The sequence below is a fragment of the Ornithodoros turicata genome, chromosome 9 (genome assembly GCF_037126465.1).
Source record: "Ornithodoros turicata isolate Travis chromosome 9, ASM3712646v1, whole genome shotgun sequence".
NCBI lineage: Eukaryota > Metazoa > Arthropoda > Arachnida > Ixodida > Argasidae > Ornithodoros > Ornithodoros turicata.
In genome coordinates this window covers 42,052,604-42,069,900 of record NC_088209.1, presented here as the reverse complement: position 1 = coordinate 42,069,900, position 17,297 = coordinate 42,052,604, and the positions used below count along the sequence as shown (strand labels likewise).

General features: G+C 46.9%; 2 protein-coding genes across 2 annotated transcripts in view; one reads left to right on the top strand and one right to left on the bottom strand.

The window, feature by feature from the left end:
* Positions 1–784: 784 nt before the first annotated feature.
* Positions 785–9,515, top strand: LOC135368995 (nose resistant to fluoxetine protein 6-like). The gene is made up of 14 exons (XM_064602587.1): positions 785–1,105; positions 1,168–1,352; positions 2,036–2,162; positions 3,001–3,088; positions 3,660–3,937; positions 5,142–5,235; positions 5,310–5,411; positions 5,944–6,109; positions 6,177–6,256; positions 6,456–6,578; positions 6,958–7,078; positions 7,718–7,904; positions 7,995–8,137; positions 8,955–9,515. Exons 1-14 carry the CDS (start codon positions 856–858, stop codon positions 9,165–9,167), a joined length of 2,157 nt encoding a protein of 718 aa, XP_064458657.1. The 5' UTR covers positions 785–855; the 3' UTR covers positions 9,168–9,515.
* Positions 9,329–17,297, bottom strand: part of LOC135368988 (nose resistant to fluoxetine protein 6-like) — a 20,632-nt gene continuing 12,663 nt past the window's right edge. The window contains exons 3-14 of the mRNA XM_064602577.1: positions 16,941–17,064; positions 16,195–16,282; positions 15,236–15,336; positions 14,911–15,093; positions 13,788–13,983; positions 12,600–12,765; positions 12,453–12,532; positions 12,208–12,330; positions 12,026–12,146; positions 11,712–11,904; positions 11,240–11,382; positions 9,329–10,830 (exon numbers count right to left, since the gene is read on the bottom strand). Coding sequence (XP_064458647.1) covers positions 10,528–10,830; positions 11,240–11,382; positions 11,712–11,904; positions 12,026–12,146; positions 12,208–12,330; positions 12,453–12,532; positions 12,600–12,765; positions 13,788–13,983; positions 14,911–15,093; positions 15,236–15,336; positions 16,195–16,282; positions 16,941–17,064 — 1,821 coding nt within the window. The 3' untranslated portion in view covers positions 9,329–10,527. The remainder of the gene's footprint in view (positions 10,831–11,239; positions 11,383–11,711; positions 11,905–12,025; positions 12,147–12,207; positions 12,331–12,452; positions 12,533–12,599; positions 12,766–13,787; positions 13,984–14,910; positions 15,094–15,235; positions 15,337–16,194; positions 16,283–16,940; positions 17,065–17,297) is intronic.

The window sequence follows — 17,297 nt, the reverse complement described above, 5'->3', positions numbered from 1 at the left end:
GATTTTGCACTGTTCCCACGCCGATCTGCCATTAGGAGAAGAGCCATTGAAAGGAGTCTACTGTTGAAAAATGTTGCAAAGAAGATGTTGTAAAAGAATAGATTTCGCAAAAAATAATGTAATAGAAAAGCGAAAATCAGTGGAGCGTGTAATCGAAAGTTGTTCTTGTGAATAAAACATGTAGAGACGACTGGCTGATGTGTCGATTTCACGTGTATGTAATTGGATTCTGTTGTATGATTTGCATGTGACATCTGAGCTTCTGTTTCGTCGTGAGCTTCTGTTTCTCTGAGGCCTTTGTGTCGTAAATTAAATGGAAATTTTACAGAAAACGCAGAAGCAAGTCGAATATGCCGTGGCATAATAAATAAGACGCCGAAATAATCTCGTGCGCTTTTTCTTTATCAATACACAACTTTTTCGCTGGTCGTATGGGCTGTGAATTTAATGGCAACGCGTTGAATTAAACAGGATGTTTGATAGACCCATAGATAACGCGTTTTCCTTGTTGCATAATATCTTTTATCTTGAGACGTCAAGGCGCAATTACGCCGACATCTCTTCTTGAATGGCGGAGGAAAACAAACAAGGCATAACTAAACGCAAGGAAGTGCCGTGGACGAAAGAGACATGCTCAAACATTGCTCAAACATATACTGCAGGAACAGCACACTGGGCAGACAAAACTGACGTCATCCGTTTACTGTGCACTTGTGTCGACCTCTGCACTTAAAAAGATTCGTTCATAAGAAAACTTTCCTTGGTAGCACTCGCTGTTCGAAGATGTTCATCCTACTGCAAGAACGGTCTTTATCCCTCGTAATATGTACTCTGATTAGCACATTTTTAAAGGGAATGCTTTGCGTACCGGTTAATACGACAGATACGGTTAATGCGATTTCGACGACGCCCTCCATGGTTGGTATTGGGGCGTCTACGAGGGACCTCGACGACGACTTGAAGCTTTTCTACGACGCCATCACGGATAAGTTGTCTCCGTTGATATTTCGAATTGGAAGCAATCGCCAAGTGAGTTCACGGTGCAAGTCGGATCTGTTGAAGACGTTTGCGGCTGCGCAGGAGGATCAGGTGTGGGCAGTAAAATGTGAGATTAAAAACATCGTCTATCTCTTCGCTTTTAATGATATGAGGCGTATCACCGTCTAGTGTTGACTGCCAGTGGGTTCTTTCCAAACGGCTTCTTGGAATGGGGTTTAGCCAACTTGGGAAGCCAGGACCAGTGCCTCCGCGTATACAATCCTCCAGACATCCGGGGCCAATACTGCACTCTGTTCTGGAGACCCTCTACGGAGTACCTCGTTCGCCGAGACCGTCTCTTGGGTCACGACAAGGTGAATAGAATCATCAAGTGTTGGGTACGTACCCAATGCGGGTACCCAAGGGGAGCACATTGTCCTGTCATTATGTCCTGGGAACACAACTACGTCCGTGACTATATCCTGTTGTGTACACTGTACAGTCACGGATAGAGAACATAAAGAAGAAGCATTTGATTAAACAAATTTATTTTATAAGACCCCGTACCCGCAGCTAAGACCTGCTTCTTCGCGGAACTAAAACTTGTAACGCAATTTCTTGAAGAATGAATATTAACACGAAACATTCGCAGGTAGCAGTTGTATTTTGCGCATTTAGTCTTCGAGAGACGGCAGCTTCTCAGAACGTTTTCGTTAGCTACGTCACCTATTGACTGTTTTCCCAATTGCGTCTAAGCACTCGTAGGAAGCCTAAGTGACTAGTACAACCCCATTCCCCGGTGCGAATGGGTGTATCCCGTGTTCGCATCCCTGCATCGGCTAGCTGCACCGTCCGGGTGTTTCCCTGCGTCTTCCACAGAGGCTGTATGGCAAAAGTTGGCACAGTTTCTTACGATGTCTGCCCAGGACGCATGGTCCCCGACAGGGAACCAGCTAAGTAGTAACAACGTTACTACCACCAGGCTGTTTTTTTCTTCGATATTGAATTCCAATACCTCACCTTACGTTCTATATGTGGAAGATATTTCTTTTTGTAGCATCCTCGTCTGGATACTCGGCTGTGGTTGAATAACACTCGGGACAGATTCCACGTGGGATTGAGGGCTGGAGTCTGCACGCCTTCCACTTGCTCAGAGGTTGAGCTCAACCATCTGGCAACAGCAGGTATATACATGAGAGGGATCGGAATCGTTTATTTTGGCATCACATACAATACATGGGGAGTGACTTTTTTCGGGTTAAACCCGATTCCGCCCGGTTATTCCCCCAATTCGGGTTGAACCCGATTTCTCCCCGAATTCCAGTCACTATGAAATCCTCAAGTGACGTTTCCACTGAAGACAAACAAAGGTCGTCACGTGTAAGACATGTAAGAATGGGTCACTTACTTTCCAAGCAATACACCCAGGTGTGTCAACACTGTCTACTATATGCCTTCGTGGACTACCGCTGGAAGGTTAAGATCTCGCAAAAACAACAACAAAAGAACAAATAAGAGAGATTAGGGAAGGACTTAATAGACAAGAGGAGGAACAAAAACACCCGATAACACCCGAAGGCGCAATTATCGCCCGATTTCTCCCCGAATTACAGATTTAAAAATAGCGCCTATTTTTACCCCCCGAATCACTCCTGAGGGACCAGGCAAGAAGCCGCAGTAACGTTTTTCTCCTACACTGGCTTCTTTTATCGCAGTAACGTGCTTGACGTGGCAGGCTCCCTTCTTTGGATATGCACAAAGATCCCCGCTAACATAACCCAGCCAGCACGCCAAGATTGGACCAATATTTGGTCCAATACTGGAATGATAAGGTAGCCAATATTAACCCGATATAGAAACTGCAACCTGGCTCCGCATTGCCAGGGTCTGCCAAAATTGGTTCTGCTGGGAAAACTGGCCAGTTTTGCCAATGAAACGCCGGTGTGTCCTGTTTTGACGAAGTGTTTCTTGGTGGTTTCTGTCTTGTAGTCTTATTTTTTTTCTATGCTTTAATGTTTTCAGCATTTGCGATATACGGTGCAACAGCGTCCATGAGGTTCTGCCATGTAGCATCAAGAGGTGGATTCTCCTCGCTCGAACTAGGAATTATGTAAGTTTTATACACTAGTTGTGAAGCAACGTAACGCTCAATGACCAGTTAGGAATATTCCTAGGCCTCATTCAGAAGGAGACGGCCACATTCTTCCTTATATTTTCCTTCCATGGAGGTATTTATACGTGCACTCATTTCCTTATTTGGGAACAGACGGAGGCAGGCACGTTTTTGAAGCGGCAGATTTATGGCCACAGTTGCTTTGCGGTGCTAGAACAAACGAACAAAAACACTCTAGCTGAGAAACTCAGCAATGTATGATGAAGATGACGGAGAAGGAAGTCACTGAAAAGGTTAGCCAGCTGTAGGACTCAAACCCACATCTTTTGGATTACCGGTCCAGGGTTCTTATCAACTGAGTTAAGCTAACACACCTTCCCAGTGACTTCCAAGGGACGCGCCCTTGGAAGTCGCTGCGGAGGTGTGTTAGCTTAGCTCACTTGGTAAGAGCCCTGGACCGGTAATCCAGAAGATGTGGCTTCGAGTCCTACAGGTGGCTAACCTTTTCAGTGACTTCCTTCGCCATCATGTTCAGCAATGTAACATGTTACGTCGTGTATCACACCAGAATCCTCTTCATCCTGATGTCGCTTATGGTCACCATCGGCACGATCACGGAAATCGCGCTACGGTTTTTCGGCAACGGAAACGAGAAATCCGGTGGAAAGATTTGGAGACGGTTCGTCCTGAGCTACTCGGTCGTATCGAACACGGAGAAGCTGTTGGACGTGACCCCCAAGACAGAAGAAGCAGAGAGGTTACGGTTCTTGCACGGCATCAAGTTCTTCAGCACCTTATGGGTCATCCTTGGACATGCCTACTACTGCATCCAGCCGGACGCCGTCAGTAAGTCCAACATATAATACAGGGCAAAGTTCGTGCGGGCCAACTCTTTTGACTGACCACGAGCCAGTGGTTTATCTAGTATACCATGCAAGGGGAAGTGTTGCTTTTTTTTTTTGGGGGGGGGCAGGAATTATTTTCCAGTAGCATAACTGCTACACCCTCCCCTCGTAAGGAGTGCACAGGTAAAATTGTTAAGGGATGTCGCCAGACATTTGGGGGTGTTAGGGGCAGTGGCGTAGCCACGGGGGGGCTAGGGGGGGCTCGAGCCCCCCTACCTGCCACGGACCGACCCACACAAATCGTGCAAATCCGTGAACATAATATATGTGGGGGGGGGGGGGGAGAGACCAGTGTGACGATCGCGAAAGTTCTTGCAGTTCATGGCGTCTATCTAAGAAGCGCTCTTGAATGGTTTTCAAAGTGTGAGCTTTTCAAAATACTTCCAATCTCGTAACAGCACCTCATTGGTCATGACAGCCTATACATGTAATCGTACTGTGAACGTCTAAATCAACTATTTTCGTTCCTTTTTTTTAATCCTCAGTTTGCAGTGTGCACAAGTATGTGTGTGTTGTCGACACAGGATCAGCGGGTGGGGGGGGCGAGTTTTCGTATCGAGCCCCCCCCCTAACTTGGAGGTCTGGCTACGCCACTGGTTAGGGGTGTGTGGAGGGGTTATGGATAAATCACAGCCCCGACCAACGTCTCCACATGGACGCCCGTCATTTCAAGCGACCGTTTGAAGGCCATTGGTACCTTGTCCTTTTGACGCATCATAAGCGCGTCAATATGGGGTCACGAGACTTTGTTTATCTTCCGGTCCGGCTCTTGCCGACATTTCCCTGCACAAGTCGTTATCACGTCTTTGGGAGTGGTCAGCACGGCTAGGCCTCATTTGCAAATCTACATGTTTTACTGCAAGAACATCCGGTACAACTATAACCACAGAAGTCGAAAGAAGTTACAAATCGACGCAGAGAAATAGCAGTCTCGTTGTTTACAAACGGTTTGGCCGCTGATCATGAGTACGATTACGTGTATATTGTTGACGTTTGCAATGACCTCTATGTGCGTTCGTTTGGGATACGCTTTATGTGGTATAGCACACCTCTGCGAACGTCTTAAGTGGCCAACTTCGTGTCCGTGACGTCTTCTCGTTCACGTTACCATGGTACTGATTGCTGCTCATTGACAACCTGTTCAGCCTCTGTTTTTAGAGCCATTGAGTACACAGAATCCTTCCATTTTCAAGTCGTGGCCAATGGATTCCTTGCGGTGTCCACATTCTTCTTCATGAGGTATCCATCATATCCAGTATCTCTGGATATTTTATGACCTTAAATGATATAAGTAATTAAATATCAAATTTCAGTGGATTCCTCTTGACGTACTTGACACTCAAAGCGTCCCAGAACCGCAAGAAAACGAACCCAGGACTACAAATGGCCGTTATGATTACAAGAAGGTACCTCAGGTACGTCAGCGTTTTCTTCTTCAAACTTCGGGTAGTGTAATTTCCAGTGATGGCCAGTAGTTCACTACATGTAGTTAAACTACCTGATTATAGTTATAAAGTGGTTATCAACTACCTGCAGAAATGTAGTGTCCAACTACTAGTTAAACTACTATTTTGAGTAGTTAACTGCAGGCGCCATCTACTTCAGATTTTGCCGCAAGCTTTACGGCACGATTGTGCTTCCGACTTTTACTTTGAGCTACACGTTTGATGCCGTGCATGCGTACGAAATCTTCACTTTCGTCACTGCTTGTGATTCATATTTAGGTGTCCAAGAACACTAGAGAATGGGATTGGTGTTGATAGACAACGTTAAGTAGTTAGAGACGTAGTTAAACTACATTGCAGTAGTTAAATAAGTAGTTTTAACTACCTCCCCTGAATAGTAGTTGAACTACTAGTTAAACTACTCTATCGCGAAGTAGTTAGTAGTTATAGTTGAACTACTGTAGAAGTAGTTAGTGGCCATCCCTGGAATTTCTTTGCGCAGGATGACAGTGCCCGCGTTGGTAGTGGTCCTGGCACTCTTCTTGATGCCAGTATGCGTAAGAGGTCCGCTTGCTGAAGAATATTTTTTCAAACACTACAACGGCTGTCTGAAGAACTGGTGGACTGTCCTGCTCCATACCAACAACCTTAACCGCTTCGAGGATATCGTAAGGATATTTCATCCTCATCATCAATGAAGTTTGATCCTAATAAGATCCTATCCTGTTCACGCAGTGCATGGATCACTATTGGTACATCAGTGTCGATATGCAGATATTTCTTATTGCGTCCGTTCTGTGTGTTGTTATGACCAGGTAAGACGTTGTTCCAATGTCCGTATGACCTTATGCTTGACGAGGTTTACTATCTTGTTGCATAGACACCCTAGATAGGCCCATAGACCTGCATAGATCATATTAGACCCCCTAGCTATGGGGTAGCGTTCCACTCCTAGAGTGGAAAAGCTCCCCACGCCATCATCGGAATAAATATGTTGTTGTTGTTGCTGCATAGAAACCTAAGGACTGGAATCCTGGCTTTGACTGCTTTAGCCCTAGTCTCTACAGGAGGAGTTGCCGTTCAAACTTTCGTTAAAGATTATCATCCATTAATCTTGTTTTGGAATCCGGACACCGAGTAAGTGTTTCGTGATTAACATTGACAAGTACGGCATGGGTGGTTTTATAGGGAGCCTTCTCTACAATTTATGGTGAACCCTCGTTAATATGACCCCCGATAATCTGACATACGCGCTTTACGACCATACTACTGGGGAACAATGCATTGAAACCTCTGCAAATCCCCCTCGTTAATATGACAATTCCGCATTATGACCAACATTTTCGGGAACGACCATGGTCATAATAATGAGGGTTCACTGTACCTGCATCTGCAAGCATCTGTATCATTTATCAGTTACCGTATACGCAATTAAAAAAATAAGTCCAATTGCAGTCCTGATCTACGTAACTCAAAAAAGAAGTCAGTGCATGAACAATGCTCTGTTGAATTTCAGCAAAACGACAGCAACGGCAGAGCAGCTGTATTCACTGCCATTCAGCCATTTCGGAAGCTTTGCCATTGGAATGACAACAGGCGTCTGCGTGCTCAAGTTCTACCACTATCGCATCAACAAGGTCAGCGTTGTCCTGAAGGGCGCATGTACGTTTGTATGCTTGTAGCCTCATGCACCGATACCTTCCTAAAACTGCCAGAGCTGGCGTGTTCGAGTAATAGAATAGAATAGAAGTCGAAAGAGAGAGAGAAAAAAAAATGGAAACAAGAAACATAGGTTGCACAGGTGCGACTAGGTGGTGCGTGTCCAGGTAGTTTCAGCACCAACTCGTTGGCAGTTGCTCTGAGATCGTTGTAAGAAAGGAAGATGACAGGATAGCATCCGTACAGATGTTGTCAGAGCTGCTCCTGAAGTCGGCCTGGACGCATATAGCAAATCGCATATAGCCCGCGCGTCTGTTAAGAAAACAACATATCAACGCTCCAGGAGGTCTCACATGATGAATGTCGCGTTTGACACTTAATGTTCGATGGTAGACGATTGCTTTTGTGTTATTCTTCGTGACCGTTTGAACATCTGTTGTGACGTATTTTTGGCATGTAACACATTGCGGGGTTAAAACCTCGTTTGACATATGGTACTCGTATGGTACGTATGGTATGGTTTGTTTGACTTCGTATGGTACGTGTGGTATGGCTCGTTTGACGTATGGTATGATAAGGTATTCGTGGTGCGAGTTACGGCCACAAATGATTTGCAGTGGTGGCAAATGTTCCTGTGGCCCATGACAGTGGTGCTCACGGCGGCGGTGACGTTTGCACCCTGGAAGTGGAACAACCTTCAACTTCCTCCCAGAAGTGTAGCTTCAGCGTACGCTGCTCTGCACAAGGACGTATGGGCGATAGCTCTCTCGTGGGTCACCTATGCCTGTTCCACTGGACGTGGAGGTGAAACCCTGGCCCCCATATTGGACCTCTTTCCTAGTCTTGCCACAGTCTCTCCCGCGGACTATACTCCCTTTAATGTCTTCCATCCAGGTGTGGTAACGCGGCTGCTGTCGTGGAATGCTTACGTCGTTCCGAGTCGGCTCACCTATTCGGTGTACCTAATCCACTACCTCGTGTACTTGGCCAGGATGGGAGTTATCGCGGAACCGTTGCAGATCCACGAGTTTCTTCAGGTGCGTTTCATCCCCCTCGCTCTCTTGTCTGATACAGAGGCCCACTCTTACGATGATTTTGATATGTACCCCAACAACACCGAATATCCGTTGGATGTCCGAATAATGTCCTGACGGAATCGTACGTCCGACGGATATCCTGAGGATGTCCATGGGACGTACGAATTCGTTAGGGCATCATTCGTACATCTAGAGGATATCCTGTGTTGTTGGGGATATCTACTTGACGCGTATCGAAGGAGCGTATGCTTATATACGCAGAGTCTTTAACGAGTCCGAAGAGCAAAAGGTCATGTAAAACTTTCCTGTACAAGAAATCTGACCACAGCGCCACCAGCGTGTTTCGCAGCGTAGTATGATGTTTATAATTGAAGAGGCTGATACTTATAATAACTGAAGGCTTCACGCTGGACGACTTGCTGTCTTAATTTTAACGTTCGCCGAAATCTCATACTGAATTATCTGTATCCGCCGTCCCTTGCAGTCCTTGCAGTCAGGAGCGGGTCTAGAGGGGGGAGGGGGGTACGGATGTCCTGACCCTCTCCTCAGTATCTGCCTTGACATAGTGTTCAACTGACCCTATATAGAGGGCTTCTAGCATGCTGTCCATGACTGGACCCCCTCCTCAGAAAAATCCTGGATCCGCCCCTGTTTGCAGGGGTCAACCTGTCCAAGCAGCTTGTGGGACTGATCAAACGGAACATGGTGTCCACGTTCTTATAACAGTAACAGTTGTGCTCTCTAATGTCCATTGTGCGTCTTCAGTAGTTGACACTAAAATGAAAGTGTGCATATCTTCGAATTATTTTAATTTCAGTTGAAAGACTTTCTAGGGGTAGCTGTGCTGAGCTACCTGTTGGCCTTCGTGCTCTACTTGGCGGTTGAGGCTCCCATAGTAAACCTGGAAAAAATCTTCCTGGGCCGTGTCACGGATGACAGCGAAGCACACTTTCAGGACGCGCGTGGAACGATGCGGGAGAAACATGGACCGATCCGTAAAGCGAGCGAAGCACAACAGAGTAAACTGTGAAGAAGGTTGCGCGATCTAATATACTTCGACCGCTGTACTTGAAACCTGAGAGTGGGCAAGGCTAGACGACGAGTCTCAGGGTTTCAAATATGGAAAGTCGTGACCCCCAGCTGGACTGCTTCTTTGCACTTACTTAAAAAAAAAGGACATAGAAACTTGAGAAGCATTTGAATACGAAATCGCACTTTTATTCTATCAAAGTAAATACACACGGCTCGTTCTTGCCGTACATGAGGCACGAAAGCTGGTATAGTCCAGGACTGTAGGATCGTGCAATTTCTTGGACGACACCAGTCGCTTGATGCTTCGGCCCAGTTATTTCAAATAAATAGGGCATTGATAAGATTCCTACAATATTTGCCGTCGTCTATTTCATCGACGAAGACACGCGCCAAATCATGTTTCACTGGATTATTTTATCAGTATGGCACATGAAGTCACTAGGAAGACACCCGAGAACCGTGTAGCAGAAACCACTTCAGACCTTCCTGAAAAAGGTTGCTGAGAGGGTTGTCTTTCCGTGTGTTCACACGAGCGACAACTTCACCGAATATTCTAGTGGAAGAAGAGGCGAAAACACTGAAGTTCCGTCCCGTGTTATGTTAAGCATTCACACGGTGCGGAACATCGGGAGTGGTGTACTGCGCATTTAGCAGACGACACTTCGCAGGCGACACCGTCAGCGTGTTTTCCTGTCGTCTGCAACGGTATATCTTGTGGCCGCGTAGCAGGATATTCCCCACGGTTAGCAGTGTACGCGAAGACACGGCGCTGAGCACTCAGGCTCACGTGACAGCAGAAAGCTATGACGCTTTTCGCATCTTCCGCTTCTGGGGGGATGTCGCTCGTGTGAATACACGGTTTAAGGATTCGTCTAAGCGAAACAGAAGAAGAAAAAGTGACGCCATAGTCAGCGCTTTCTTTTCTCTCAAAGACAGCGTGCGCTTTCCCTGGAGAACCTGGGTTGTGTTTCAAAGGCTGGGAAGAGCAAAATATGTGAAGGAGCACCAGAAGAGGATGAATGTGATGAGTGTATAGCCGTTTATAAATTTAGAGTCAGACAGACGCCTTCTTGCCCCATAAAGACCCCTTTACCGCCCTCTCCAAACTGGGGTTTTATGACTTTGCATCACCACATCATTCAGCATTTCAAACATCAGCTCCGAATCCTGGACAGTGCAGCACCCTATTACGTCAAGCACTCAGTCGATAAAAAGTTCATTCTTCAAGCACAGTCCGTGGCATGAAAATGTGTGCCGCATTCGCAACTCACGCTTGCACTCAAACTGTTACTGTCGGCCTCACGGAAGACTGCTTCAAAATTGAACACAATATAGTTCCTAAAGGGCACGGAATGTCTTCAGGGTTCCATGGCGCCCGAGAGTGCCGTTTCCTTGTGGTTGGCGTCGCCTACGTGGTTCTCTCTTTCCAGCGTATGTTCAACGTTGATCGTGGTTACCGACTTGGGTTCTGTCGTGGGTTGTGCCGTGGGCTGCTCTCCCGTTGTCTGTCCGGGAGTCGGTGGCATCATGGGCTGTGGCTTAAGGTCACCGTGGAAAGTGAAGATGAGCTTGGCTATTCCAGTCACGGGAGCTTCGTAGATAATGTAGAGGAGATAGGCGAAGAAGTAGCTGATCACTGTCACTCCTAAAGTGTCCTTCACCTGAAAGGTAGGTGGGTGATAAGTGTTAGTGCTTCTATCGATAGAACATCAGTAGCAGTCCCGATATTACTTGTGCATAAAAGCCTATATAAAACGTCTGGAAGATAGAATGCTATTGCCGATAAAACGCGCCTACCTAAACATATAAGACATAAAATAGTAGATAACCAACCCAATCCTGCCCGTAAAACGCGGTTATCCTTCTCAAGTGTCTTTTGAACAGCAACAAATATATCATACTGCAAGAGTGCTGTACTCAGCCCCATTACATGCGTGATTCTGGACAGGGAAGAATCTAGATGCTGTAGGGATTCTGGACAAATTCTGACTGCAAGAGCTTCCTTTCTGTCCATCACAACGCCACAAACAAGGTGGCCCTGCGATCCTTTCCGTTCTGATAAACCCTTACCTGCATAAACTCGTTCACTTCTGTAGGATTTCTGGTTATGCCCATCTTGGCCAGGAATACCAGGTACTGGACTAGGTAGACGCCCAGGGCTAGCCGTCCCAAAGCGACAAATGCGCTCCAGGACAAGAACTTTCCGATGAAACCTGCACGTCGTAAACCCGAAACTGAAGCGACACAAACGAAAGGCTAGAAAAAAATATATGCTGCCCTATGATTTAATACGATGCTTTGGACGACCGTGCAAAATATTTCAAAGATATTCGCAACTAATTATTTGTAATTGAATTTCGGGGATGAACATCATTAAACTGAAGTACTAGTTGTTGTTTGTTTCTATCTCCCGTAACGTCGCAAGTTCTCGAGTCAGCGTCGGCTGCAGTCTTACCTGACAAAGTCTGGTAAGCTGGTACTTTCAACTTAATACCTCGTTAATGGGCTTTGAACAGACATGAATGCATCCTGCAGGGCTTACCGCCGCGACCTGTAGCGCAGGCGTATGCTATCCAGGCCCAGGACAGTCCCCAGGCGTAACGGTAACAACCTCCGTAAAAGGCTGCGTAGAGTTGTTCAAGTTCTTCCGTGTCGCTCCTGTTCCACATGTAAGGCACGAACACCAGGAAAACGTTCATGCTTAGTGCCAGGATCCATAGGATGCCTTGAAGCACCTGCAAGTTCAACCCAGGGACAGAAACACATGGTAACGTCCGTTCGCACCAGAGCTTTCAGAAGAGAGGTCTAACAGAACGCAGCAAGTCAACCCGAAATCCCTTCATCGTCCCATCATACCTTGTTCATGGAAGCTTTCCTAAAAGCCGCAGCAGAGTACCCGGCTAGGACGCCCATGAAGTAAGTGGACAAGTTGGAGTATGGCAGCTCATGCACCAATTCTGCAGTCTCCAAGTTTCGACTGCGCGATTATAGGTCATATCAGAGATAGAGCAAAAGGTTACTGTTGTGAGGGCGCGTACCTGAAGTCGGTCATTGTGAAGATGACAGTCGGCCTCAGGTTCTTCATGTAGGTCACAATCCCCGCCGCTGCGGAACATATGATGCTGAGCAGGACAGCTAGCGAGAATCCACACGCTGGGCTCCTAGTCGTGAAAACGTACGCGCGTCGTGCGATGAGTACCCAGCAAGCGAAACGGAGTATCCACTAGACCACACCGCAATATGGCGCACTAGAATCATAGATCCAAGTCTTTCCTAAACGTACCTTACAAATATCAGGGAAAGCGGGACGGCAGCCAGGAATACTTGCATGTCACTGCTGATGTACCAGTACTGCTGCATGCACTGCAACGAGAAGACAATGACAGTGACGCCACTGTTCCAATCCGGTTTCTTCGAGAAGTGGATCTACCCTGTCCTCTGTAGGAATGAAGTTGACGATCTGAGCGAAAATGGTCCACCAGTTCTTGTAGCAACCGTCCTGTTCTTGTCCAAGCAGGTCCTGGTCTTGAGGTCCGGAAATGAACAGCGGGAAGAGGAAGAAACACATCACGACTGCCATCGCTGGTATGGTTAGTCTGCACGCAAAAGAGGGGAACATGATTTAGGTGCGTTCATAATTTTTCTGGCATGCGTATATCCAGGAAGGAAACGAACGTCACAGATATCTGCTGATTATTAAAATTTGCGTTAAAGGGGTTGCGACACTTCGCCCCTTGTTGTGGCGGCCGAATGTGAGTAGGGCGACTTCGGGAGAGGTCACGTGTCTACGGTATCTAATACGAAGGGCCGAGGATCTCGCGTCTCTGACGTCAGAGCTTGAAAGAGCTATCGAAAGTGAGTTTGATTATAGAAAAATCTAGAGTTCGTGTTTTTCTCAGGCTCTTCGTTTTCTGCATAAACAAAGGCTACCAAGGTGCTCATCAAAAAGGTTTCTTTGCTTGCTTGAATACTTTTCAAAAATTTACCGGTGTTCCCGCCAGCTTCAGAGGCTACCGCCACTGTCTTTGTGGCAGCCTCGCTCTAATCGAACTGCCACTTATATCGAAATTGTTTCGGTTTCCGTCCCGGACTTCGTGCTTAATAGTTGTTCACGTAGTTAAAATGAAAAGTAGATAAAAAGGAACGGCCGACAACTTTGTTGCCCTAAATGACGGCCTCCAGGACATTACTTCTAGCACCGTATGTCGGAGATTGCAGGCGCGCACGTCCAAGAATGTGGTCGCAATAGGCGATTTCAGATATTGCTCTTGTGCTCCGCACGGGGCCCTCCGTCGCCCAAGTCAAGCGCATCGCGCAATGCGTCGTGGGAAATGGTTTGCATTCGTGCTTGCCTGCCTGTTGCTCGAAGGAAGGAGGGAAAACCGAAACCGTTTGCGCTCTTCTTCTTCTGTCTGACTCATGAAAAAACTAAATCCCAAGGTGCAGTGGGGCATTCGCAACACGGCGCTCTCTGGCGGGCCATCCATGCAATTTCTGAAATCGTCTATTATCCCCAGTCCCAGCCTGCGGTACGTGCAGCATGTCGCCACACACATAGACTGACACACCCTACGTGTAAATCTACTCGCAATTATTATTACGAAGTGGCAACATTCACCTGAGATATCTCCTGACGACGGACAAAGCGTAGATCCCTAGGAAGGACCTGTTGCAAGACTCCTGCTTGTTGATCCTCATGAAGTACGCGAGGACGAAACCACTTAGGAAGAAGAAAGTGGACACAGCATAGAAGGCATTGGCGACAAGCTGTGCGTGGACCTGACTGTATAAGTCCAGGATGCTGTAGCCAGTATCTGAAAGTGACGCACTCTTCTAGATTCTTGCACGTTGTGAGACATGCACACACAGTAGGGAAAACGGCACAGCACATAAAGCTTTTATTATCGCTCCAAAAAATGAGGTTCTCAAAGGCTTTGCGGCTACCACCATGACTGGTACAGACAAGAGTCATGTGTTTACGGGATAGGACATTAAAGGCTCGATTGATGCAGCTCTCAAGTACAAGCTCGCGTGGATATATGTGATGCCATGCAATGCGATGTGAGAATATGTAGAAATTGTATACTCCTCGCATCACACTTGTACTTGTCATCATTGCATTAAAGTTTGTTTTAAAAAAAACAGCTCGCCGGGAGTGGTGGTCAGCATGACCGCCTACCACGCCGAGACTATAGGAGATGACGCGGGTTTGACCCGGCACCGTCTGAGGGTTTCCCTCAGTTTTCCAGGCGAACGTCCGAAGGCTTTGAGGCTACCATCATGACTGGTACAGACACAAGACGCGCGTCACGTGGGATGAAGTCAGCTCAGGACGCGTACTAACCCCCTCTCGAAAACTTCTTCCTACTGTACTCTGTACACCGCTTATAGCTACAGTTGCTTCGCGGCGCTAACAAGCAATAATGAAAAAAAAAAAACCCTCAAGTACAACTAGTAGTAGCAGAAGTGAAGTGAAGTATAACTGTATAGTAGCTGGAACTCCCTACTTGTTGTCCTATTGTCCTATCTGTCCTACTTGTCCTATTGTCGTACAGGACAAAATTGGATGCGTAAAGCTCCCTCTGTTGAGCGTGCGGAATGACCCTCGGCGCCTCAAAGATCGGAGGCACCGCGCGGATACGTGTAAGCCGTCCTGAACGAAGTTCATTTTGTTGCCATTTGTGCGTTTCCGCCCAAGCAACAGTATAGTCTTATTTTTACTTCGAATGAGCAACACTTACGTAGTGTTTGGTAGTTTGAAGTGTAGTAGCTGTTTCCCAATATCACCCAAAACGCCATGATGACCTTAACTCCGTAGACGAATCTGATTGGAGCTCTGGGACAATCCATGCTCTGGCTGGTCATCAGCAGCTTCTGGGTGTTGTGGATGAGCGAAAAACATTGGACGATACGAACTGGAAGGCCTGCAGAATAAGGAGAGAGAGGAAAAAAGAGAAAACATTAGCCGGGTTCTGCGGGGATTCATTCCATAAAGTCTGCACGGAGAGCATCAGGAGGGGTTAGCTCGAGCACCCCTGCAGTTTTGTATTTCTGTTGAATATTTACTTTCGTGCTTCGGATCCTCCCGATGGCTGCGGCAACAGGCGATGCAGATCTCTACCAAGGTTGCCAGGATGACTAGTCCAACGGAGAATCCGAGGACGCAACTGGAAACGTTTCTGGTGATTAGATTTCTTCTCGCGAAAATATTCGACGTGCAGATACGAACCCAGATTCGAAAGTGGATGAAGACCGAGCCCGATGCTCAGCTGAATAATGGTAATGGTAATGTGTATCACACACGTAAGGTTTGTATGCCTGTACGTGTGGCGACGTGTTGCACGCGCCGCAGGGTAGGATTTGAAGTTGGCGGGCTCCAAACGTCACGCGACGGAACGTGATAGGCTAGGATATTAAAGGAAATGACACGATTGGTCATCCGGCTGGAGCTCGTGACGAATCACAGCGCAGCCGTGCACTTATCGCGCGGTACGGAATAACGAAAAGTTGAGCATCGACCCTGATGATCCGGTACAATATTACATTCAGGACATAATTTCTCTTTGCGCGTTGGAAATTAAGTGGTGATGCAAATTTGATGTGGTCGCAGAAGGACTGTAGCACTGGAACTGGGACTGTAGAAGGACTGCGGGGTGAGTCGGGTTCGAATCCTGCTGTGAAGTCTCTGTGTTTTCCCTGGGTTTTCCTCAGACACTTTAAGACAAGAGTTCCCCGTGAAGTCGGCCCAGGACTCACGATAATCGTGACCTTGCCCGCATGAGCGTTGCCGGCGAACATTTCCATCACCACCACCACCACCGTAGCAGCTATCCCGCGCTGCAAACGGAAAGGCCACAGTACTCATCCATCTATTCAGCATGTATTACCGCGTGATATGAAATATCGTCAATCTCATGACCGCAACCCGGTAGAAAAAGGCGATGTTGTCAGTTTATGTTAGTTCCGGTTGGACACTGAGGCGAGAACGCCGGGAGAGCTTGTTTAATATTCGAGATGTTACTTACAAAATCCCGATGTGCGCCATGGAGATCTCGACCTCTTCGTCCACCCTGCAGCCTCGCACTGTGGCCTTAGCTCCATACTCGCTTAGAACTGCACACGAGAGGCAAACAGCAAGGAAGCATCAAGCATGGTATGCTCCTGAATTCGTCGTCCAGCGATTTTCTCCGGTAAAATACGGAAAATATCTCATTCGTTTCTCGTTAGTAATACACCTTTAATGATAGTGGAATTATCTCTTCTAACGGTACTTAATAATCACATACAGCGCGTATAATATGACATGTATGTGAGTTTAATGTCATGTTTCGGTAGTAAACCGTTCTCCGTGCAACATATGGATTTCATGATATATGGACTAAGTTTTCTCCTATACGGTTTATACCCTGCGCAGTGTTCTTTCATGTTAAGTATATTTCGCGTCATGTAAATGTCACGAGCAGATTTCACGCTAACGAAAGTGTCGTAAAAACATAGAAGCAGAAGCCCTGCCATGTGAGTGTCGTCAGTCAATTAGATCTCGCGATTTTTTGTCGAAGACTTAGGCTGTTCAGTAACATGTTCATGATAATGAAAAGAAGGAACAACAAGGAAATGGGCTGGTGCATCATGTACTACTTCAAAAGAGAATTAGCGCTGAGAGCGTCGTAATAATTCCATTGTCTTTCTCGCTTCTTTTCTTGCCGTTTTGCGTTGCAATGAACAAATGTACACAACAGAACCGTTCAACCGTTAAAACTGTTCATCTTACACGCATGAGCGATGTAGTTGAAGTCTTCCTCGGAACAGCCGGAAGGCGTACAAACACCGACACGAATGTCGGAGGTTGCATAACCCCGTGGATCTTGCTCCCAGTTGTGGTAGCCTCGACGACCCTATGAGAAAGAGAGAGAGAAAGTGTATTCAGTTCATGTAGTAGCTTCCAGGTGAAAGTAAAGGCCAGTCGATTAAAATTCACCTCACTGCTCCTTACACGTGATCACTATACAGAAAGATACGGTCGGCGAACTTTCAACTTCGGACTGATGCATGGCTGCCCTCAAGGTACGACACCTAGATCCGCTAGAAGTATTGCTCACTTCCGTACATTTTGAGTTGTGTTCACTAG

Coding starts and splice junctions, on each gene's coding strand:
- LOC135368995 (XM_064602587.1), top strand. CDS start 856: ATGCTTTGCGTACCGGTTAATACGACAGATACGGTTAATGCGATTTCG. Junction 3,938..5,141: donor CATCCAGCCGGACGCCGTCA/GTAAGTCCAACA, acceptor CAACCTGTTCAG/CCTCTGTTTTTAGAGCCATT. Junction 6,257..6,455: donor CTGTGTGTTGTTATGACCAG/GTAAGACGTTGT, acceptor GTTGCTGCATAG/AAACCTAAGGACTGGAATCC.